This window comes from Oncorhynchus clarkii, chromosome 16 (assembly GCF_045791955.1).
Source record: "Oncorhynchus clarkii lewisi isolate Uvic-CL-2024 chromosome 16, UVic_Ocla_1.0, whole genome shotgun sequence".
NCBI lineage: Eukaryota > Metazoa > Chordata > Actinopteri > Salmoniformes > Salmonidae > Oncorhynchus > Oncorhynchus clarkii.
In genome coordinates, this window is record NC_092162.1 from 49919814 (window position 1) to 49943927 (window position 24114).

General features: G+C 42.7%; 1 protein-coding gene across 1 annotated transcript in view; it reads right to left on the reverse strand.

Moving 5' to 3' along the window:
- Positions 1 to 24114, reverse strand: part of LOC139368640 (adherens junctions associated protein 1) — an 86960-nt gene that overhangs the window by 35210 nt on the left and 27636 nt on the right. Inside the window, exon 2 of the mRNA XM_071107761.1 lies at positions 4365 to 5116. Within this exon, the coding sequence (XP_070963862.1) occupies positions 4365 to 5116 (752 nt within the window). The remainder of the gene's footprint in view (positions 1 to 4364; positions 5117 to 24114) is intronic.

A 24114-nucleotide genomic window follows, 5' to 3' on the forward strand; every position in this document is an offset into this window, starting at 1 on the left:
GCAAGAGCACTTTTTCACTGGCTGTCCACAAAAACGAATGATAGGCAGCTTAAACTTCTTGAATTCAACCATTATTGGATTCAAATACACATTTAGATTTGTGAACAGCCATTCACAACAACCACAGTCCATACGGCGCAAATAGCCAAATGAGAGAGCAGCAGTGTGATTCACATCAATGCTATGTAGATACCAATAATAAGTGATATCCGTATCGCCGTAGACTACTACCTCTGCTGTCATCCTTACCTCCAAGCGTTTATTCAAGGTGGATAATCTTTGGATTTCGACAGCAGTCGCACCATTGAATGACATAGCTTGGACTGTAGCCTACAAAACTCGATTCCTGCCCTTTTCCCTCGATCCATCAAACACATTTGGTGTGTCATCATAGTGGTCTCTGACTTGTGGTCAGACTTTCTCCGTTGGAACAAACTTAAACCTGCGCCTTTTTCAATGCTGATTTAAACCTGCGCCTTTTTCAATGCTGATTTGAATGTTATTGAGAAAACAGAGAAGTGTCAAAGATTTTTTTTTGCAAACATCCTTTCTGAATTTGAAAGTAATCGTTGAAGTAATCATCTAGTTTTTCTAAAGTATCTGTAATCTGATTACAATATTTTTGCTGGTGATGTAACAGAATACAGTTACCATGTTTTTGTAATCCCTCTTTATAGATGACCATTGGTTTATATAATATCTTATAACAGCCTAACTACATTCCTTAATGTTTTGGCTGTAGCCAATGGCTACATTAAGGAACTGGCAGTCTCACTCTCTCCCTCGCTCTCTGTTTTCTTCTATTGAATTCAATATACAAGCTTCTGTGTTTGTCAAAGAACGATGCTGGGACTAGTTTATGTGGATGTGGATAGAGTTCCAGCGTTGTGATTTGTTTGACGGTGCCACACGCATATGCGTATCTTTCTGCCAAGAAGTGACAGGGTTTTTTTCAGAATGAAATAAGCAGGACTTTCCAGCCTTTAGTGCAGTGTCTATGAAAGGTAATCTGCCATCAGAGTCACTTGTTACTACAATTTATAAACTCACCCGCTGGGCTGAAGAGGTTGAGATTCAGAAGTAAATGAAACAATTACAATACACTGACAGTCCCGGATTGACATTTATTGTAATACTTGATGATGTTTAGTAAAAAGCACAGTATAAATGTCTAGTAGATGGCTATTGGCTTACCTACCGTATGTTATAAAAGATAATCTAATGACTTGTTAGGCTATATTGCAAGTAGCCTACTGTCTACAGCGCATTGGAAAGTATTCAGGCCCCTTTCCACATTTTGTTACATTACAGCCTTATTCTAAAATTGAATAAATTGTTTTTTTCCCCTCATCAATCTACACCCAATACCCCATAATGACAAAGCAAAAATTGTTTTTTATACAATTTTGCAAATGTATTGCAAATAACATTTACACAAGTAATCAGACCCTTTATTCAGTACTTTGTTGAAGCAATTCTGGCAGCGATTACAATCTTGAGTCTTCTTGGATATGACGCAACAACCCTGGCACACCTGTATTTAGAGAGTTTCTCCCATTCTTCTCTGCAGATCCTCTTAAACTCTATCAGGCTGGATTGGGAGCGTCACTGCACAGCTATTTTCAAGTCTCTCCAGAGATGTTCAATCAGGTTCAAGTCCGGGCTCTGGCTGGGCCACTCAAGGACATTCAGAAAGTTGTCCCGAAGCCACTCCTGCGTTGTCTTGGCTGTGTGCATAGGGTCGTTGTCCTGTTGGAAGGTGAACCTTCACCCCAGTCTGAGCTCCTAAGTGCTCTGGAGTAGGCTTTCATCAAGGATCTCTCTGTACCTTGATCTGTTCATCTTTCACTCGATCCTGACTAGTCTCCCAGTCCCTGCCACTTAAAAACATCCCTACAGTATGATGCTGCCACCACCATGCTTCACCATAGGGATGGTGCCAGGTTTCCTCCAGACGTGACACTTGGCATTCAGGCCAAAGAGTTCAATCTTGGTTTCATCAGACCAGAGAATCTTGTTTCTCATGATCTGAGAGTCCTTAAGGTGACTTTTGGCAAACTCCAAGTGGGCTGTCATGTGCCTTTTACTGAGGAGTGGCTTCCGTCTGGCCACTTTACCATAAAGGTCTGATTGGTGGAGTGCAGCAGAGATGGTTGTCCTTCTGGAAGGTTCTCCCATCTCTACAGAGGAACTCTGGAGCTCTGTCAGAGTGACCAATTGCTCGGGCAGCTAGCTCTAGAAAGAGCCTTGGTGGTTCCAAACTTCTTCCATTAAAGAATGATGGAGGCCACTGTGTTCTTGGGCACCCTCAATGCTGCAGACATTTTTTATACCCTTCACAAGATCTGTGCCTCGACACAATCCTGTCTCGGAGCTCTACAGACAATTCCTTCAACTTCATGGCTTGGTTTTTGCTCTGACATGCAGTGTCAACTGTGGGACTTTATATAGACAGGTGGGTGCCTTTCCAAATCATGTACAATCAATTTATAAAAACATCTCAAGGATGATCAATGGAAACAGGATGCACCTGAGCTCAATTTCGAGTCTCATAGCAAAGGGTCTGAACACTTATGTAAATAAGATATTTCTGTTTTTATTTGTAATAAATTAGCACAAATTCTACAAACCTGTTTTTGATGTGTCAGTATGGGGTATCGTGTGTAGATTGATGAGGAACAATTTTTTAGAAGAAGGCTGTAACATCACAAAATGTGTTAAGAGTCAAGGGGTCTGAATACTTTCCGAATGCAATGGATATATATCACTGTATATACAGTGATGCACATATATTTATTTATTTTTGTTAATTTCAACCATAAAATATGGTCTTTGTAGTGACACCATCCAAAGGGTAATTAATAACTGCACCATGCTCGAAGTGATATCCCCCCCCCTCCCCCAATGAATCGATAGGTGGCTTTCCTTGCGAAACTCCCTGTTTTTTGTGGTTAAATCTGTGTTTAAAACGTACTGCTCAATTGAGTAACCTTACAGATAAGTGTATATGTTGGGTACATAGATGTGTGGGGTATAGAAATCATGTTAAACACTATTATTGCACACAGAGTGAGTAACTTTTACTCCTGAACTCATTTAGACGTGCCATAACAAAATCGTTGAATACTTATTTATTCAAGAAATGTCAGCTTTTCATTTTGTATTAATTTGTAAACATTTCTAAAAATCATAGTTCCACCTTGACGTTATGGGATATTGTGTGTAGATCAGTGACACAAAATCTAAATGTTATCCATTTAAAATTCAGGCTGTAACACAACAAAATGTGAAACATTAAAGAGGTGTGAATACTTTCTGAAGGCACTGTATCTGTCCCAGACAACAGCACTTCATGCCATAATGTTGCTTCTCGCAGTTAGAAATAGGGTTGTTCCACAAAACGATATTGATATTTTAAGTAAAAATTGTGCACTAGTTATTTTGTTACATTGACAAAGTAATTTCTGAATAATATAATTTTTATTCATGTGATTAGTGATTAATTTTTCTGTCCCTCATTTTAAGGTCAACCCTGTTACGGGAACTGAACTCTCATTTTATTATGGTGAACCTATTCCTTTTTAAATATGATTTTCTTTCAAAATAAACATTAAACATCTTAAATGATAGTGTAAAAGCAGGTGAGGTTGTTCAACACTTAGAAAGAGAGGTTCCAAAACGGTTCTTTAGCTGTCCTCATATGATAACCCTTTTTGTTTCCAGGTAGAACCCTTCTCACAGAGGGTTGTGTTGGTACATTGAACTCAGAAGGGTTTTACCTGGAACCAAAAGGGTTCTACTTTGAACCAAAAAATTGTTCTTCAAATGGTTATCTTTTGGGGACTAATGAAAAACCTTTTTAGAGTTTAGATATCAACTTTTCTCAAAGAGTGTACTCTTATTGGCCATTTTCTGGTGTTTTGTGGTGGAAATTTGAGCATAACAAGTCGCAAAGCTTGCATTCAATTGCTACCGCCTGTTGCACACAACAAGCTTCCATTCCCCCTGTCACAAGGAGATTTATGGCTGATTTAAGATGAAATTGTCAACCCTGTTACTTTATTTGGCACTGAATAGGCACTTTCTTTAGTCATTATTTTATTTAAACCTCTTGAAACAGAATGCTAGAATTTGTTTTTTTACCAAGTTACACATCTCAAAAGGCACCGAATTGGTGGATCGACCTAATAACGTCCTACTCTCCTACTGTCTTTCTGACTATTCTAGCCTTGACAAGCCAAATCCAACTCCACTCCTTCAAGTAGGACTATTATTCACTTAACAGTGGAATGGTTAACAGGATAGGAATACAAATGAAATAGTTTTAAAATAGCATGATCATAAACAGAGGAGAGAAGTTTTACCTGATGTGTCTCCATATGGCTTTGGTGGTTTGACAGTCTCCCCTAGACTGACGCTGGCCTTGGTGGTGCTCAGCCTTCTGGGGTGAGGGGTGGTCACCACTGCGAACGTCCTCTGGGGGCTCTTGGTGGTGGTGGTGGTGGTGGTGGCCATGGCAGTGGTCAAGGCCTTGGTGGACAGCGTGGAGTTGGCCGCCGTTTTACCCTCACCGTTCTCAAAGTTGTCCTCTGTCCCCGTGGGTCCCCAGTCGATATATCCGGCCACCGTCGTGGTCCTGCCGTCCTGAGATTTGTCATCGCTGTCCCATTTCAGCTGCCTCCTCGCCCTCAGTAACAACCTCACCACGTCTGTTTTGTGCCCCATGGGAAGATCTAGCACCGCTGCTAAATCCCCCACCTCGGTGGATGTGTATTTCAACCAGCACTCCTTACATGGCTGTCCTTTATGTGCCAGTCTCCTGTGCTTTTGACCCCTGAACTTTGGCCCTGGCCCTCCCATATTGGCTGGCGGTGGGACGGGGTTGAGGAGCCGGCGCGCCAGCGGCCTCACTGTCCTCCAATGGAGCATGTTGGGAGTATCCCAGAGGGGCGCCGAGCGGGGCCGGGGACGAGGCACAGGTTTGGGGATGAGCTTGATTCCTAGGCCCTGACTGAGGGGGCTACACAGGGAAAAATCCAGGGTGAGGTGGGTCATGGCCAGGAGGATCCACACCCGAAGCCCTACACAGCTCCCCGGCCGTAAAGCCGACATCTGACTGGGGAAAAAAGGACAGAGGAAATTTTAGATTTCGCATTGGTTCACATTTAAAACCAAAAGGGATAGTAGTAGTTTTGTAGATGAAGGGTTGGTTTCCCAGACATGGATTCAGCCTAGTCCTGGACTAAAAAGCACTTTCAATGGATTGAACATGTTTTTTAGTTCAGGACTAGACCTAATCTACATTTGAAAACCATCCCAAAGTGCTTTTTAACTGTGAGATTGACACCACTGAAGTTATGTTGATGGAAATCTAATTACCTAGACGATGAAACTGTTCTGAAATGTATGTCGGTGTAACATTGTGTAGGTCTGCATCTGTATTCCGCACTGACCTGCTTCTCAGGCAACTTTCTGCTCTCTGAAATGTATGTCGATGTAACATTGTGTAGGTCTGCATCTGTATTCCTCACTGACCTGCTTCTCAGGCAACTTTCTGCTCTCTGAAATGTATGTCGGTGTAACATTGTGTAGGTCTGCATCTGTATTCCTCACTGACCTGCTTCTCAGGCAACTTTCTGCTCTCTGAAATGTATGTCGGTGTAACATTGTGTAGGTCTGCATCTGTATTCCTCACTGACCTGCTTCTCAGGCAACTTTCTGCTCTCTGAAATGTATGTTGATGTAACATTGTGTAGGTCTGCATCTGTATTCCGCACTGACCTGCTTCTCAGGCAACTTTCTGCTCTCTGAAATGTATGTTGATGTAACATTGTGTAGGTCTGCATCTGTATTCCGCACTGACCTGCTTTTCAGGCAACTTTCTGCTCTCTGAAATGTATGTCGGTGTAACATTGTGTAGGTCTTCATCTGTATTCCTCACTGACCTGCTTCTCAGGCAAATTTCTGCTCTCTGAAATGTATGTCGGTGTAACATTGTGTAGGTCTGCATCTGTATTCCGCACTGACCTGCTTCTCAGGCAACTTTCTGCTCTCTGAAATGTATGTTGATGTAACATTGTGTAGGTCTGCATCTGTATTCCTCACTGACCTGCTTCTCAGGCAACTTTCTGCTCTCTGACTAAGTAAACTCTGGCAAATTGAACTCCGATAATAATTTGTTTAGCGGAGCACCTGACATTACAAAGGTCAAACACAAAATAAATGGTGTAATTCATTTTCAAAGATTACGGCTTTAACCTCTATTGCTATGTCCTGTCAAACGCAGCAAGGATTTATCCTTGATTTTAGAGGTTTACTTTTTCAATCCCGCCATGATTAACTGTCGAAGGACAAGGTCAGCCCTATTTTAGCTGATCATAATATTCAGCATAATCATGTAGTATAGAATGTCATCTTGATTCCCAAAGGGCAATTTGATTATGCTGCGAGAGCACTGAAAGATGTCATATAATATAAAGTCACAGTTAGACATGGCTTGATGTGAATATGATATTGAATATGAAAACGTAAAGCATACACAGGGAGGCAACTTTGTACTTATAAAATATCAACAACAGACTTTAAATCTCTTCCTTATATGGGTATGTCTCAAGGGAGGGCATGGTGGTTGTATTGGCAGATTTTAACATTTTGTTTTTGTTGTTATTGATATCTGTAAACAGGACACCGCCCCACTACTACCTTTTACATTAACATTAATACATTTTGTATCACTTTAGTCATCATCGTCATTAAAACTGCATTCATACTAGTATTGTCTCAACAAAAAGAGTCATTTAAAACCTTTACATTTTAACAACTGTGAAATTCTACCCTGTTCACAAACCTTCGCTTATTTCACAATCCTGACTAGAACATAAAGAAGAATGGATCTGCTGAGTGCAACCTTCTATGACCACCATGTGACAAGGCAAAACTTGATTCCAGAGGGAACAGCCTCATCATGAGGTATCTCTAATCGTTATTGTCCTTGGTCAATTTATGTCCACACCAAGGCGTTGCTGAACAAAGCGGGTATTGTAGCGAATAGGTACACTGTCGTAAGGGGACATTACATTTTCAAGACAATCAACAACTTACAACAACTCATTTCGTATCATGACTTCAAAAAAATGTTTCAGTACTTTAGGGTTAATTGCTTTAACCTTTCCATCTTTCCATGGACCACCTTTTTAAGGAGCAAATGTACAGTTGAATTGCATAACTAAACCAGGACCACTGTAAACAAAGTCACGTTAAAAGAGGCAACCACCCACCCACTGAATCATGAGACTGTAAACATAGTGAAAGGAGAATGAGACTCTGCACACTAACCAGCAGTTGTTTTCCATGCCAGTTTTTAGAATCACAGTCATCATCAAACATCAAAAAAGCAAAAATGCACAGTGGAGGAAAAATAACTGTAATTCATTGTGTGGGGTCCTTTTGAAGTTCTGAGAGAATACATCAAGTTTGTCATCGGAAGTCCCATATGGCGGCGCACAATGGGCCCAGCATCATCCGGGTTAGGGGAGAGTTTAGCCGTCATTGTAAATAAGAATTTGTTCTTAATTGACTTGCCTAGTTAAATAAAGGTTAAATAAAAAATAAATGGTAATGTCTGGTGACTTGGATTGGTCCTGCTCTCAAGCCAAATTGTGTTAACTTCCTACAAAATACACTTGAAGTGAATCCATTCTCACCTAAGACTATTGACTGAGGGCTCGGGAATGAGTATAATCTCCAATAAGGGAAGCAGTTGTTTCCCGTCCTAAGTAATATCGATTCTAGCAGGGGATGGGAATGTTTAAGGACCACCTTGGTTCAGCATGTACCCCACTGCTCTACTGGGTTCCAACACAGCCACAGGGAAGAGTGTTCTGTTACAGCCCTATCTCAGTGTGAGTTATCATGAGTATTAAAGGGAAAGGGTTGTTGTACAGATGTAGGATCTTAATTTGCAGGAATGCAGGACATTTAGAACATGTTGTGTATTTGATGTTTAAAAATGATTCTGAGGTTTGTAATTTCCACTTTGACATTTTTGACAGATTTTCCTTTATGAAAAATGTATCAAACCCCTACAAAAATGTCCATGAATTATACACATAATAATTCACATTTTGTGTTGCTGCAGGATTATTTTCCTGCTGCAGCAAACTGGCTCAGATTAAGATCCTACATCTGTAGGTCTAATGGTTGCCATATCTAGCCACATTCCCAGTTACAGTCGGTCATATTGATCACCTACTGTGCCGTAATGTGCTGCTCTGTGAAAGCAGTAAGGTCATTGTAATTGGGGATTGTAAACAGGATGACATATGAAGCTTGATAGATACCTCTGCATCATTAGCATTAGCATCTGATTCGCCGCCATCAAGGAAATGCATGGCTATTGCCATAGGAAACTATGCAGTTTTTTGTTTTTTTACGTGTTATTTCTTACATTAGTACCCCAGGTCATCTTAGGTTTCATTACATACAGTCGAGAAGAACTACTGAATATAAGATCAGCGTCAACTCACCATCAGTACGACCAAGAATATGTGTTCTGCCTTACAAACAGGACAACGGAATGGACTCCATGCAGCGACCCAAAAAAACGACTCAGAAAAAGAGGGAAACGAGGCGGTCTTCTGGTCAGACTCCGGAGACGGGCACACCGTACACCACTCCCTAGCATTCTTCTTGCCAATGTCCAGTCTCTTGACAACAAGGTTGATGAAATCCGAGCAAGGGTAGCATTCCAGAGGGACATCAGAGACTGTAACGTTCTTTGCTTCAAGGAAACATGGCTCACTGGAGAGACGCTATCCGAGGCGGTGCAGCCAACGGGTTTCTCCACGCATCGCGCCGACAGAAACAAACCTCTTTCTGGTAAGAAGAGTCGCGGGGCCGTATGCCTCATGACTAACGAGACATGGTGTGATGAAAGAAACATACAGGAACTCAAATCCTTCTGTTCACCTGATTTAGAATTCCTCACAATCAAATGTAGACCGCATTATCTACCAAGAGAATTCTCTTCGATTATAATCACAGCCGTATATATCCCCTCCCAAGCAGACACATCGATGGCTCTGAACAAACTTTATTTAACTCTTTGCAAACTGGAAACCATTTATCCGGAGGCTGCATTCATTGTAGCTGGGGATTTTAACAAGGCTAATCTGAAAACAAGACTCCCTAAATTTTATCAGCATATCGATTGCGCAACCAGGGGTGGTAAAACCTTGGATCATTGTTACTCTAACTTCCGCGACGCATATAAGGCCCTGCCCCGCCCCCCTTTCGGAAAAGCTGACCATGACTCCATTTTGTTGATCCCTGCCTACAGACAGAAACTAAAACAAGAGGCTCCCACGCTGAGGTCTGTCCAACGCTGGTCCGACCAAGCTGACTCCACACTCCAAGACTGCTTCCATCACGTGGACTGGGATATGTTCCGTATTGCGTCAGATAACAATATTGACGAATACGCTGATTCGGTGTGCGAGTTCATTAGAACGTGCGTTGAAGATGTCGTTCCCATAGCAACGATTAAAACATTCCCTAACCAGAAACCGTGGATTGATGGCAGCATTCGCGTGAAACTGAAAGCGCGAACCACTGCTTTTAATCAGGGCAAGGTGTCTGGTAACATGACCGAATACAAACAGTGCAGCTATTCCCTCTGCAAGGCTATCAAACAAGCTAAGCGTCAGTACAGAGACAAAGTAGAATCTCAATTAAACGGCTCAGACACAAGAGGCATGTGGCAGGGTCTACAGTCAATCACGGGCTACAAGAAGAAATCCAGCCCAGTCACGGACCAGGATGTCTTGCTCCCAGGCAGACTAAATAACTTTTTTGCCCGCTTTGAGGACAATACAGTGACACTGACACAGCCTGCAACGAAAACATGCGGTCTCTCCTTCACTGCAGCCGAGGTGAGTAAGACATTTAAACGTGTTAACCCTCGCAGGGCTGCAGGCCCAGACGGCATCCCCAGCCGCGCCCTCAGAGCATGCGCAGACCAGCTGGCCAGTGTGTTTACGGACATATTCAATCAATCCCTATACCAGTCTGCTGTTCCCACATGCTTCAAGAGGGCCACCATTGTTCCTGTTCCCAAGAAAGCTAAGGTAACTGAGCTAAACGACTACCGCCCCGTAGCACTCACTTCCGTCATCATGAAGTGCTTTGAGAGACTAGTCAAGGACCATATCACCTCCACCCTACCTGGTACCCTAGACCCACTCCAATTCGCTTACCGCCCAAATAGGTCCACAGACGATGCAATCTCAACCACACTGCACACTGCCCTAACCCATCTGGACAAGAGGAACACCTATGTGAGAATGCTGTTCATCGACTACAGCTCGGCATTCAACACCATAGTACCTTCCAAGCTCGTCATCAAGCTCGAGACCCTGGGTCTCGACCCCGCCCTGTGCAACTGGGTACTGGACTTCCTGACGGGCCGCCCCCAGGTGGTGAGGGTAGGCAACAACATCTCCTCCCCGCTGATCCTCAACACTGGGGCCCCACAAGGGTGCGTTCTGAGCCCTCTCCTGTACCCCCGTGTTCACCCACGACTGCGTGGCCACGCACGCCTCCAACTCAATCATCAAGTTTGCGGACGACACAACAGTGGTAGGCTTGATTACCAACAACGACGAGACGGCCTACAGGGAGGAGGTGAGGGCCCTCGGAGTGTGGTGTCAGGAAAATAACCTCACACTCAACGTCAACAAAACTAAGGAGATGATTGTGGACTTCAGGAAACAGCAGAGGGAACACCCCCCTATCCACATCGATGGAACAGTAGTGGAGAGGGTAGCAAGTTTTAAGTTCCTCGGCATACACATCACAGACAAACTGAATTGGTCCACTCACACAGACAGCATCGTGAAGAAGGCGCAGCAGCGCCTCTTCAACCTCAGGAGGCTGAAGAAATTCGGCTTGTCACCAAAAGCACTCACAAACTTCTACAGATGCACAATCGAGAGCATCCTGGCGGGCTGTATCACCGCCTGGTACGGCATCTGCTCCGCCCTCAACCGTAAGGCTCTCCAGAGGGTAGTGAGGTCTGCACAACGCATCACCGGGGGCAAACTACCTGCCCTCCAGGACACCTACACCACCCGATGTTACAGGAAGGCCATAAAGATCATCAAGGACATCAACCACCCGAGCCACTGCCTGTTCACCCCGCTATCATCCAGAAGGCGAGGTCAGTACAGGTGCATCAAAGCTGGGACCGAGAGACTGAAAAACAGCTTCTATCTCAAGGCCATCAGACTGTTAAACAGCCACCACTAACATTGAGTGGCTGCTGCCAACACACTGACATTGACACTGACTCAACTCCAGCCACTTTAATAATGGGAATTGATGGGAAATGATGTAAATATATCACTAGACACTTTAAACAATGCTACCTTAGATAATGTTACTTACCCTACCTACATTATTCATCTCATATGCATACGTATATACTGTACTCTATATCATCGACTGTAATACATGTATCACTAGCCACTTTAACTATGCCACTTTGTTTACATACTCATCTCATATGTATATACTGTACTCGATACCATCTACTGTATCTTGCCTATGCTGCCCTGTACCATCACTCATTCATATATCCTTATGTACATATTCTTTATCCCCTTACACTGTGTATAAGACAGTAGTTTTGGAATTGTTAGTTAGATTACTTGTTGGTTATTACTGCATTGTCGGAACTAGAAGCACAAGCATTTCGCTACACTCGCATTAACATCTGCTAACCATGTGTATGTGACAAATACAATTTGATTTATTGGCAGAAAGAACTCTGTGGGCTTAAATTACGATTTCCCAGGATTTGAATTTGTTTTATATTACAGTAATCTAAAAATATATTCTATAGGTGATGATGTTGGTGATAGCGAAAGCCATCAAAGGAGAGGATAGCCCTCTAGCTTATAAGTATCATGATCAGCTGACATTAACATTCAGCTTGACACTTGTGACCAGATTTCTCTATGGGAGTACAAACTCACAGAATGGGAAAGTTATTCTGCTTTGAAAGTTGATACATTTGTTATCCCACTTAGGAAACAAGTAGGAAAGATTTGTATGAGATTTTCACACTTTCAAGAGACACTTTCTTGTCTTTGTTTATGCCCATTCAGAAGGTAGCAGGTTGCCTAGAGAGTAGAGGTCGACCAATTAATCAGAATGGCCGATTAATTAGGGCCGATTTCAAGTTTTCATAACAATCGGAAATCGATAATTTTGGACACCGATTTTGCAGATTTGTTTTTTTACACCTTTATTTAATCTTTATTTAACTAGGCAAGTCAGTTAAGAACACATTCTTATTTTCAATGACACCCTAGGAACGGTAGGTTAACTGCCTCATTCAGGGGCAGAATGACAGATTTTCACCTTGTCAGCTCGGGGGACCTAATCTTGCAACCTTACAGTTAACTTGTCCAACGCTATAACAACCTGCCCCTCTCTCGTTGCACTCCACAAGGAGTACTCCACCTGTTACGCAAATGCAGTAAGCTAAGGTAAGTTGCTAGCTAGCATTAAACTTATCTTACAAAAAACAATCACAATAACTAGTTAACTACACATGGTCGATGATATTACTAGATATTATCTAGCGTGTCCTGTGTTGCATATAATCTGACTGAGCATACAAGCATACAAGTATCTAAGTATCTGACTGAGCGGTGGAAAGCAGAAACAGGCGCGTAAACATTCATTCAAACAGCACTTTCGTGCATTTTGGCAGCAGCTCTTCGTTGTGCCTCAAGCATTGCGCTGTTTATGACTTCAAGCCTATCAACTCCCAAGATGAGGCTGGTGTAACCGATGTGAAATGGCCGGCTAGTTAGCGCGCGCTAATAGTGTTTCAAAAATCACTCGCTCTGAGCCTTGGAGTGGTTGTTTCCCTTGCTCTGCATGGGTAACGCTGCTGCCGTTGTGTTCCTGGTTCGAGGCCAGGGAGGAGCGAGGAGAGGGACGGAAGCTATACTGTTACACTGGCAATACTAAAGTGCCTATAAGAACAATAGTCAAAGTTTAATGAAATACAAATGGTATAGAGGGAACTAGTCGTATAATTCCTATAATAACTACAACCTAAAACGTACTACCTGGGAATATTGAAGACTCATGTTAAAAGGAACCACCAGCTTTCATATGTTCTCCTGTTCTGAGCAAGGAACTTAACTTAATGTTAGCTTTCTTACATAGCACATATTGCACTTTTACTTTCTTCTCCAATACTTTGTTTTTGCATTATTTAAACCAAATTGAACGTTTCATTATTTTTTTGAGGCTAAATTGATTTTATTGATGTATTATATTAAGTTAAAATAAGTGTTCATTCAGTATTATTGTAATTGTCATTATTACAAATAAATAAAAGTAAAAAAATAGTCTGATTAATCGGTATCAGCTTTTTTGGTCGTCCAATAATCGGTATCGGCATTGAAAAATCATAATCGGTCGACCTCTACTAGAGAGGGCTTAAGACGGTTGGGCCAGTAACCAGAAGTCGCTGGTCCGAATCGCGAGCCGCCTAGGTAGAAAAATCTGCCGTTCTGCTTTTGAGAAAGGCAGTTAACCCCCAACAACTGCTGACGTGGATGTCGACTAAGGCAGCCCCCCACCTCTCTGATTCAGAGGGGTTGGGTTAAATGCAGAAGACACATTTCGGTTGAATGCATTCAGTTGCAACTGACTAGGTACCCCCCTCCCCACCCCCCTTCCTTAAATCTAGATGTGCCGAAAGTGTCATTTTAAACCAAAATGAATTTACATTTTTAATTACTCTGCCATTTTTAAAATCATATCCCCGTCCTTGACTTTTCCTAAATAAGTATACAGTATATAACACACTGTTGTTGTTAGAATCTTAATATTATAAACATAAATTGTGTTATAAGCTGTTATAAGAGGACATAGAACGCCAGTCATCGAAACTACACCTAAACTATATTGAAACTAATTTCAGACACATAATAATAGAGTTATCTTAAAGACAAGATTAAATTGACAATAGTCTAATGGGTTATTATGGGTTATTGTATTATATACAATTATAAATTGTTACATTTTATAAGATACCTTATATCCCATAGAAAATGTGTGGGCAGAACTGAAAAAGCATGTGTGAGCAAGGAGGCCTACAAACCTGACTTGGTTACACCAGCTCTGTCAGGAGGAATGGATCAAAATTCACCCAACTTATTGTGGGAAGCTAATACTAATTGAGTGCGTGTAAACTTCAGACCCACTGGGAATGTGATGAAAGAAATAAAAGCTGAAATAATAATTCTCTCTACTATTATTCTGACATTTCACATTCTTAAAATAAAGTGGTGATCTTAACTGACCTAAGACAGGGCATTTTTACCAGGATTAAATGTCAAGAATTGTGAAAAACTGAGTTTAAATGCATTTGGCTAAGGTGTATGTAAACTTCCGAATTCAACTATATATATAGGGGGTACAGGTACAGAGTCAATGTGCGGGGGCACAGGTTAGTCAAGGTAATTAAGGTAATATGTACATGTAGTTAGAGGTAAAGTGACTATGCATAAATAATAAACAGATAGTAGCAGCAGCGTAAAAACGGGGATGGGGGGGGGGGGAAATGCAAATAGCCCGGTGTAGCCATTTGACGAGCTGCTCAGGAGTCTTACGGCTTAGGGGAAGAAGCTGTTAAGAAGCCTTTTGGACCTAGACTTGGCGCTCTGGTACCACTTTCTGTGCAGTAGCAGAGAGAAAGGTCTATGACTAGGGTGGCTGAAGTCTTTGGTAATTTTTAAGGCTTTCCTTTGACACCGCCTGGTATAGAGGTCCTGGATGACAGTAAGCTTGGCCCCAGAGATGTACTGTGCCGTACGCAATACCCTCTGTAGTGCCTGGCGGTTGGAGGCAGAGCAGTTGCCAAACCAGGCGGTGATGGTGCAGCTGTAGAACTTTTTGGGGATCTGAGGACCCACGTCAATTCTTTTCAGTCTCCGAGGGGGAATATGCATTGTCGTCTCTCTTCACGAGTGTCTTGGTGTGTTTGGACCATGATAGTTTGGTCGGTGATGTGGACACCAAGGTTCTTGAAGCTCTCATCCTGCTCCACTACAGCGGCGTCGATGAGAATGGGGGTGTGCTCAGTCCCCCTTTTTCTGTAGTCCACAATCATCTCCTTTGTCTTGATCACGTTGAGGTAGAGGTTGTATATCCTAGCCCCACACGGCCAGGTCTCTGGCCTCCTCCATATAGTTTGTCTCATTGTTGTCGTTGGCAAACTTAATGATGGTGTTGGAGTCGTGCTTGGCCATGCAGTCATGGGTGAATAGTACAGGAGTACAGGAGGGGACTAAGCATGCACCCCTGAGGGGCCACTGTGGTGAGTATCGGCGCGCCAGATGTATACATCCATGTATACTGGTAAGAGCCTAGCTAGCTACATTATCAGATATTATACATTTCAAATTTTGTCAGAAAGTTGTTTTCATTGCAAGTTAAAGCGTACTGTTAGCTAGCTAGCTAATATTAGCTGGCTGGCTCACTAGCTAAAGTTATGTGCATGATCTGTGTAGTAAGATTATTCATTTCTCAGAAAACCATTTGCATTGCTAGTTATAGCCTAATAATGTTAGATAGCTGGCTAACATTGAACCTAGTTGGTAAACTTTAGCTACCTGCAGATTCATGCATGGTGGCTAGCTATGACAATCAGTTTGTATTGCTAGTAGTATCAATTGGGATTATTGCCGCATTCAAAACAACTGGAAACTGGGAACTCGGAAAGGTCTGACTTCCGACTTCAGTGCGTTCAAGACAACTGGGAACTCAGAAAAAAAATTACTACAACTGGGAAAAATCATTTTCAACGGTCATCCAACTCTGAATTCTCTCTTGGAAACTCGGGCTTCCTTCTAGAGCGCTGCATTTCCTACCTGAAGCTCACTGATGTTAGAATTTGACCTCATATTTTTGCAAGGTCCCAGTTGTCTTGAAAGCACCATTACGTTCATTGTTTATCCAGCTAGCTAACTAGCTACATGTCTAAACAATGATGATTACATTAGCCAGGTTTGTCTATTGAATTAAAATTTTGATATTGCTATTATATTTTGCGTTCGGGTGGGGTACAAAAGTTTAACTAAGCTCATGAGGCATTTCTAAGTTATATTGTTCAAGAATCAGTGGGTGCAGCAACTCCTGATTGCCCCTTTAAGTGTTAAGCCTAAGCCTTTAAGAATTCACATGTAAATGCATGGACAACTGTCAGCATGGTCAACCCCTATTATCTCAGCCAATTACATCATGGCTATATAAAGTGCATTCGGAAAGTATTCAGACCCCTTTCACTTTTTCCACATTTTGTTACCTATTCTAAAATTGATTACATTTTTATTTTTCCCTCATCAATCGACACACAATACCCCATAATGACAAAGCAAAAACCGTTTTAGACATTTTTGCAAATTAATTACAATAAAAACTGAAATATCACTTTTACATACGTATTCAGACCTACTCAGTACTTTGTTGAAGCACCTTTGGCAGCGATTACAGCCTCAAGTCTTCTTGGGTATGACTCTACAAGCTTGGCACACCTGTATTTCGGGAGTTTCTCCCATTTTTCTCTGCAGATCCTCTCAAACTCTGTCAGGTTGGATGGGGAGCGTCGCTGCACAGCTATTTTCAAGTTCGGGCTCTGGCTGGGCCACTCAAGTACATTCAGAGACCTGTCAAGAAGCCACTTCTGCGTTGTCTTGGCTGTGTGCTTAGGGTTGTTGTCCTGTTGGAAGGTGAACCCTCACCCCAGTCTGAGCTCCTGAGCACTCTGGAGTAGGCTTTTATCAAGGATCGCTCTGTACTTTGCTCCGTTCATCTTTCCCTCGATCCTGACTAGTCTCCCAGTCCCTGCCTCTGAAAAACATTCCCACAGCATGACGCTGCCACCACCATGCTTCACCGTAGGGATGGTATTGGCCAAGTGATGAGCGGTGCATGGTTTCCTCCAGGCGGGATGCTTGGCATTCAGACCAAAGCATTTAATCTTGCTTTCATCAGACCAGAGAATTTGTTTCTCCTTTAGGTGCCTTTTGGCAAACTTCATGTGGGCTGTCATGTGCCTTTTACTGAGGAGTGGCTTCCGTCTGGCCACTCTACCATAAAGGCTTGATTGGTGGAGTACTGCAGAGATGGTTGTCCTTCTGGAAGGTTCTCCCATCTCCACAGAGTAACTCTGGAGCTCTGTCAGAGTGACCATTGGGTTCTTGGTCACCTCCGCCTTTCTGCCCCCTTTGCTCAGTTTGGCCGGGCGGCCAGCTCTATGATGAGTCTTGGTGGTTTCAAACGTTTTCCATTTAAGAATGATGGTGGCGACTGTGTTCTTGGGGACCTTCAATGCTGCAGACATTTTTTTGGTACACTTCCCCAGATCTGTGTCTCGACACAATTCTGTCTCAGAGGAGACAGGATTAGCAAAAATGTGTAGATTGATCAGGGAAAACAATTATTTAATCCATTTTAGCTGTAACATAACAAAATGTGTAAAAAGTGAAGGGGTCTGAATACTTTCCTAATGCACTGTATACTGTGGATATATTGCCTCCTAATATTGTACAATCTGTGTTGCTTCATTGGCCTGGGCCAGTGTTTGTTTGAATTCAAGACCAGATTGATCTCAGTGTCAGAGTAGCCACTGATTTTGGTCAATTGTGTGGTATTAAAAAAAATTCAGCTAATGTTTTCTGCCATGTAAATGATGAACTGCATGAAATTAGTTTTTAAAAGGCCAATTTTTTTCCTCAGACCCTGCTAAAAACGCCTCTGCTCAACTGTAGCGTATGCCACATGGCAAACGTTATTATGGCTTTATTATAAAGGGGCTTTTTCTTCAACAGTAAAGGTAGCACGTATCGAATTGCATCTTGATGCACAGATTTGTTTACAGAAAATGATGGCGTGCCAGGAAGGGGGGCCTATTTTTGTATTTTTTTTAAACAAAGCTCCGGGGCCTTTGATTTCTGAATCCGGAACTGGATCCCATACAAGTTTCTAATTAAGGTGCATGAAAGTTCACATGTTCAAGAAGGCATTTCTGCAACCCCCCAAAAAATATTGAAAGGACCTACTGTGAAGTTGGAACTAGCATCAAACGCCCCCGATCCTGTAACCAGTCACATTTAACCCAACCACCACAACTCCCACCCCCTACCACCGCTCTTGCAATTACCATAATACACTCAGATGGTACTGTGGGATCATGGTAGTGGGAGTCATTGTGGATGGTACAGCCTCATTGATCTTCATACCCAGTAAAACAGCAGGAAGAACAATTACTCAGAGAGAGAGCCCACATATCCACATTCATATGCACTTCTTAGTGCCGAGAGACTGGCAAAGGGCAAGTTGATTGTAAACAATATGCATTATTCAGGCTCTCTTTAGACATCCGGCAGATAGCATGCACACACAGGCTCACACACAAGCGAAGGTACACACACACACACACACACACACACACACACACACACACACACACACACACACACACACACGATTTTTATCCACAACAAAGATTCATTTAGTTTTCTTTCAAGCCGAAAACATTGTCTAATTTAATGTTAATTACCGGTTAGTACTTCAAATGTGTTTTTGTATGAGGCAGGGACAATATTATTTGTGTGGGTGTAAGAGAATAAAAACACAGCGGAGATGAATGGCTCAAAGCAGCGGGTGGCCGCAGTGTGTTAGCGATTACCTGCAAGGTGGTGATTAACAGTGGTGATTCAACATGTAGAATTGTCTGGAAATTAACAGAAATTGGTGGCAGATATTCTGATCAAAGGTGAAAGGAAGGCAACCCACTCGGCCGACGTATGTTGCTCTGGTGTGCTTTTCTCTCTAAAGCACTGAGGTTATCATTGAATTCTAGCCTTTTGAATTCAACAGTTTTGATTGCCAATAACATTGGCCATTTGTTTTTTTTTTTGCATTTTGGATAAAACAACACTTGAATCTGCTGAAGGAATGTTCTCAGTTAATATTCCACCTACAGAGCCAGCCTTAGCCTGTCAGTATAGAGTAAATCCACTGTAACGTTATTTTGCAGCTCTATATAAATTCCATTGTCAAGGGGGTTAGGATTAGGCCTAGACAGGCATTCTAAATTAAGCACATGAGCCTCATGCTAGATGAACGTCAATCTGCAACACATTCATAGGTTTTCATTTTAGGAAAAAATATAATTGGCATATGACTCAAAACATGGATTATACTGTTAGGGTAAGTTATAAATAAGTTATAAATGATACTCTGTGACTATGTTTAAAACATGCCTGTGGACAAAAAAAGCGCTTTCTCTTGAACCGACTCTTGAATATCAGGCCGTGGTAACAAACTGGCACCTTGGAGATTTGACAAACAAGATTAAAGTATATACTCTGAAAATGCATTCAACTGAAAATGTATAATAAATGATGTAGGACATGTTATGAGCAAGAATGACCCCCTTATAATGTCTTCTATCATCTAATAATGATCTATTTTGAGTCCGTTGAAATGTTAATAGATAAAGAAACAACATTTTATACGCCTGATTGTAAGACATTATAAAGGCTCGGGCAGCGTTATACCTGCAGGCTTTATGTAAAGTGTTACCAAACTTTAAATTCCAGCGTACAAGAAACTGTGACCCATAGAAAATAAATGCATATTCTACTTAATTACCTGCACTTGAAACTTGAGTGTTCCATCAGTCAACACAAAACTATCCAAAAGCTAAATGAGCATAGAGTATCATAACCTTCTTTGATGTCAGTTCGCAAAAAGATTTGGGAAATAATCCTTATTCGAATGTTTGGAGGATAAATAAAAGGATTCATTCAATGTGTTTATGGAATTACAGCTCAGAGCATACTGTGCAAAGAGGATGTGGCCTATATTATGATATTATCAACTCATTGACATTGTGAAGTAGTGAACTGGGCTGCATGTTTGCTGCGATTTAAGCCTGAGCTCTCTGTGATCTATGCATTCTGAGAGAGCGCAAAGAGGGTTCAATGGTCCTCATGCTCAATGGCAGGATGACTAAGACACTTGTGACAGAGAACCAGTGACATTTGACTCCCCCTTCTTCACTGTTTGTAGTTCAGACTGTCTCAGTCTTGGCCTTCAGGGCTTTACTCAGGAGCCACTGACGAACGCACAATGGACTACTTTAGTTTAGAGTAATCTAACGTGGCTGGCTAAAAGAGCTGGTTAACATTTCCTGAAAGGTTGAGAGGAACGCAACTGGAAGACAGGGAGAGACATACATCACTGGTGTAATCAGAGAGTAATTGAATGGATGGTTAGGTAGCAATTCCCTGTTTGGGAATGGATTTATGAGATCTTGTGCCTGGTGTTCAGATCTCAGGTGTGTAATGAGGTCAGGCTGGACAACGTTCTGTGGTTATGAAAAAACAAAGGGCAGAGACAAGGCACACCATCCAGGACAAGGCACACAGGGACACGCAGTTTCGTGAAATTCCATCACAGCTGAGATGTATTAGTTTCAAGGTAAATAATGCCACGTAACTGGTTGTGCACATCACTCCAGCAACTAAGGGAAAAACCAATTTAAGCCATGCAAGATACAGACAACACAAAGGATCAAGGGCAGTTGCTTGCAATATGCACGTTACTATACACAAGGTCTGAACATAGTGCTCTCCTGTCAGTTCGCTCTCCTGTCAGTTTGCAAGTGATTGAATGTGGTCTAGAAAATAATTATGCAGTACTAAAGGTTTGTTCTTTAGAGGCATTGTATCTCCAGCATACTCTAAGTCGCCGACCCAGTGATGTAGAAAAATATGCAGTCAGCAGTCACCTACTCAGTGACGTAGAAAAATATTCCATTGGCAGTCACCTACCCAGTGTCGTAGAAACACACAATATGCACAATATGCATAAAAACTAAATACACAATTTTTTTCCCCCCCATCTTTATTTAACCAGGTAGGCCAGTGGAGAACACGTTTCTCATTTACAACTGCGACCTGGCCAAGATAAAGCCAAGCAGTGCGACAAAAACAACAACACAGAGTTACACATGGGATAAACAAACATAAAGCCAATAACACAATAGAAAATCTGTATACAGAGTGTGCAAATGAAGTAAGGAGGGAGGTAAGGCAATAAATAGGCCATAGTGGCGAAGTAATTACAATTTAGCAATTAACACTGGAGTTATAGATGTGCAGATGAGGCTCTGCAAGAATAAATACTGGTGTGCAAAAGAGCAGAACAAAAATCAAAATAAATATGGGGATGAGGTAGGTAGTTGGTTGGATGGGCTATTTACAGATGGGCTGTGTACAGTTGCAGAGATCGGTAAGCTGCTCTGACAGCCGATGCTTGAAGTTAATAAGGGAGATATAAGTCTCCAATTTCAGTGATTTTTGCAATTTGTTCCAGTCATTGGCAGCAGAGAACTGGAAGGGAGGGCGGCCAAATGAGGTATTGGCTTTGAGGATGACCAGTGAAATATACCTGCTGGGTATGGGCTGGTGTTGCTATGGTGACCAGTGAGCTGAGATAAGGCGGAGCTTTACCTAGCAAAGACTTATAGATGGCCTGGAGCCAGTGGGTTTGGTGACTAATATGTAGCGTGGACCAGCCAACAAGAGCATACATGTCACACTGGTGGGTAGTATATGGGGCTTTGGTGACAAAATGGATGGCACTGTGATAGAATCCATCCAATTTGCTGAGTAGAGTGTTGAGGCTATTTTGTAAATGACATCGCCGAAGTCAAGGATCGGCAGGATAGTCCGTTTTACGAAGGGTATGTTTGGCAGCATGAGTGAAGGAGGCTTTGTTGCAGAATGGTGTCGTCTGCATAGAGGTGGATCAAAGAATCACCCACAGCAAGAGCGACATCATTGATGTTTACAGAGAAAAGAGTCGGCCCAACAATTGAACCCTGTGGCACCCCCATAGAGACTGCCAGAGGTCCGGACAACAGGCCCTCCGATTTGACACACTGAACTCTGTCTGAGAAGTAGTTAATGAACCAGGCGAAGCAGTCATTAGAGAAACCAAGGGTCTAGGGTGTCTCCCCCTTTAAAGATGGGGATGACCGCGGCTGCTTTCCAATCTTTAGGAATCTCAGACAATACAAAAGAGAGGTTGAACAGACTAGTAATAGTGGTTGTGACAATAGCGGTGGATAATTTTAGGAAGAGAGGGCCTAGATTGTCTGGCAAAGCTGATTTGAAGGGATTCAGATTCTGCAGCTCTTTCAGGACATCAGCTGTCTGGATTTGGGCGAAGAAGGGGGGGGGGCTTGGGCCAGTTGCTGCAGGGGGTGCAGAGTTGTTGGCCGGGGTTGGGGTAGAAAGCGTGGCCAGCCGTAGAGAAATGCTTATTGAAAGGATCGATTATCGTGGATTTATCGGTGGTGACAGTGTTTCCTGGCTTCAGTGCAGTGTGCAGCTGAGAGGAGGTGCTCTTATTCTCCATGGACTTTAAAGTGTCCCAAACTTTTTGGAGTTAGTGCTGCAGGATGCACATTTCTGTTTGAAAAAGCTAGCCTTTGCTTTCCTAACTGACTGTGTATATTGGTTCCTGACTTCTCTGAAAAGTTGCATATCGCGAGGACTATTCGAAGCTAGTGCAGTGCGCCACATGATGTTTTTGTGCTGGTCAAGGGCAGTCAAGTTTGGAGTGAACCAAGGGCTATATCTGTTCTTAGTTCAACATTTTTTGAAAAGGGCATGCTTATTTAAGATGGTGAGGAAGGCACTTTTGACGGGATAAGGTCAATATCCTTCCAGGATACCCGGGCCAGGTCGATTAGAAAGGCCTGCTCACAGAAGTGTTTTAGGGAGCGTTTGACAGTGATAAGGGGTGGTCGTTTGACCGCGGACCCATAACGGACGTGGGTGTATTTAGAGGGCAAGTTGGTCAGGATGATATAAATGAGGGTGCCCATGTTTACGGATTTGGGGTTGTACCTGGTAGGTTCCTTGATAATTTGTGTGAGATTGAGGGCATCTAGCTTAGAATGTTGGATGGACGGGGGGTTAAGCATATCCCAGTTTAGGTCACTTAACATTACAAACTCTGAAGATAAATTGGGGGCAATCAATTCACATATGGTATCTAGGGCACAGCTGGGAGCTGAGGGGGGTCTATAACAAGCGGAAACAGTGAGAGACTTATTTCTAGAGAGATGGATTTTTAAAAGTAGAAGCTTGAACTGTTTGGGCATAGACGTGGGTAGTAGGACAGAACTCTGCAGGCTATCTCTACAGTAGATTACAACTACTTTTAGCATTTCTATCTAGGCGGAAAATGTTGTGTTTGTTTTCCGGTTACAGAAGTCAACAAATGAGAGCGCCTGGGGACACACAGGGCCTGGGTTAACGTCTACATCACCAGAGGAACAGAGGAGTAGAATAAGGATACGGCCAAAGGCTATCAGAACTGGTTGTCTAGTGCGTTCGGAACAGAGAGTAAAAGGAGCAGACTTCTGGGCGTGGTAGGATATATTCAGGGCATAATGCACAGACAATTGCATGGTAGGGTGCGAGTACAGTGGAGTACAGTGGAGGTAAACCTAGGCATTGAGTGACGATGAGAGAGGCTGCATCTCTGGAAGCGATAGTTAAGCTAGGTGCAGTCTCCGCATGTGTGGGGGGTTGGGCAAGGGAGCTAACCAAGTCATGTAGAGCAGGACTAGGGGCACCGCAGTAAAACAAAACAATGAGAGCTACCCTAAACAACAATATACAAGGCATATTGACATTAGAGGGATGCATAAAGCAATCACAGGTGTTGATTGGTAGGGCTAAGACAACAACGGGTAAACAGTTAAGACAACAACAACAACGGGTAAATGGCATTGAATGGGCAGAGAGGGTCAGTTAGCTACACACAGGGCCTGAGTTCGAGGCTGGGGCTGACAGATAAACAAAATGAAGTACCGTGTTAATGAACAGTCCAGTAGGCATCAGCTGTGTAGCCAATTGATCATAGGGTCCAATAAGCAGAAATGGATGAAACAGGGAGCCGCTCAGCAGTTGTCACAACACTAGACGAGCGAGAGACACGGCGCTC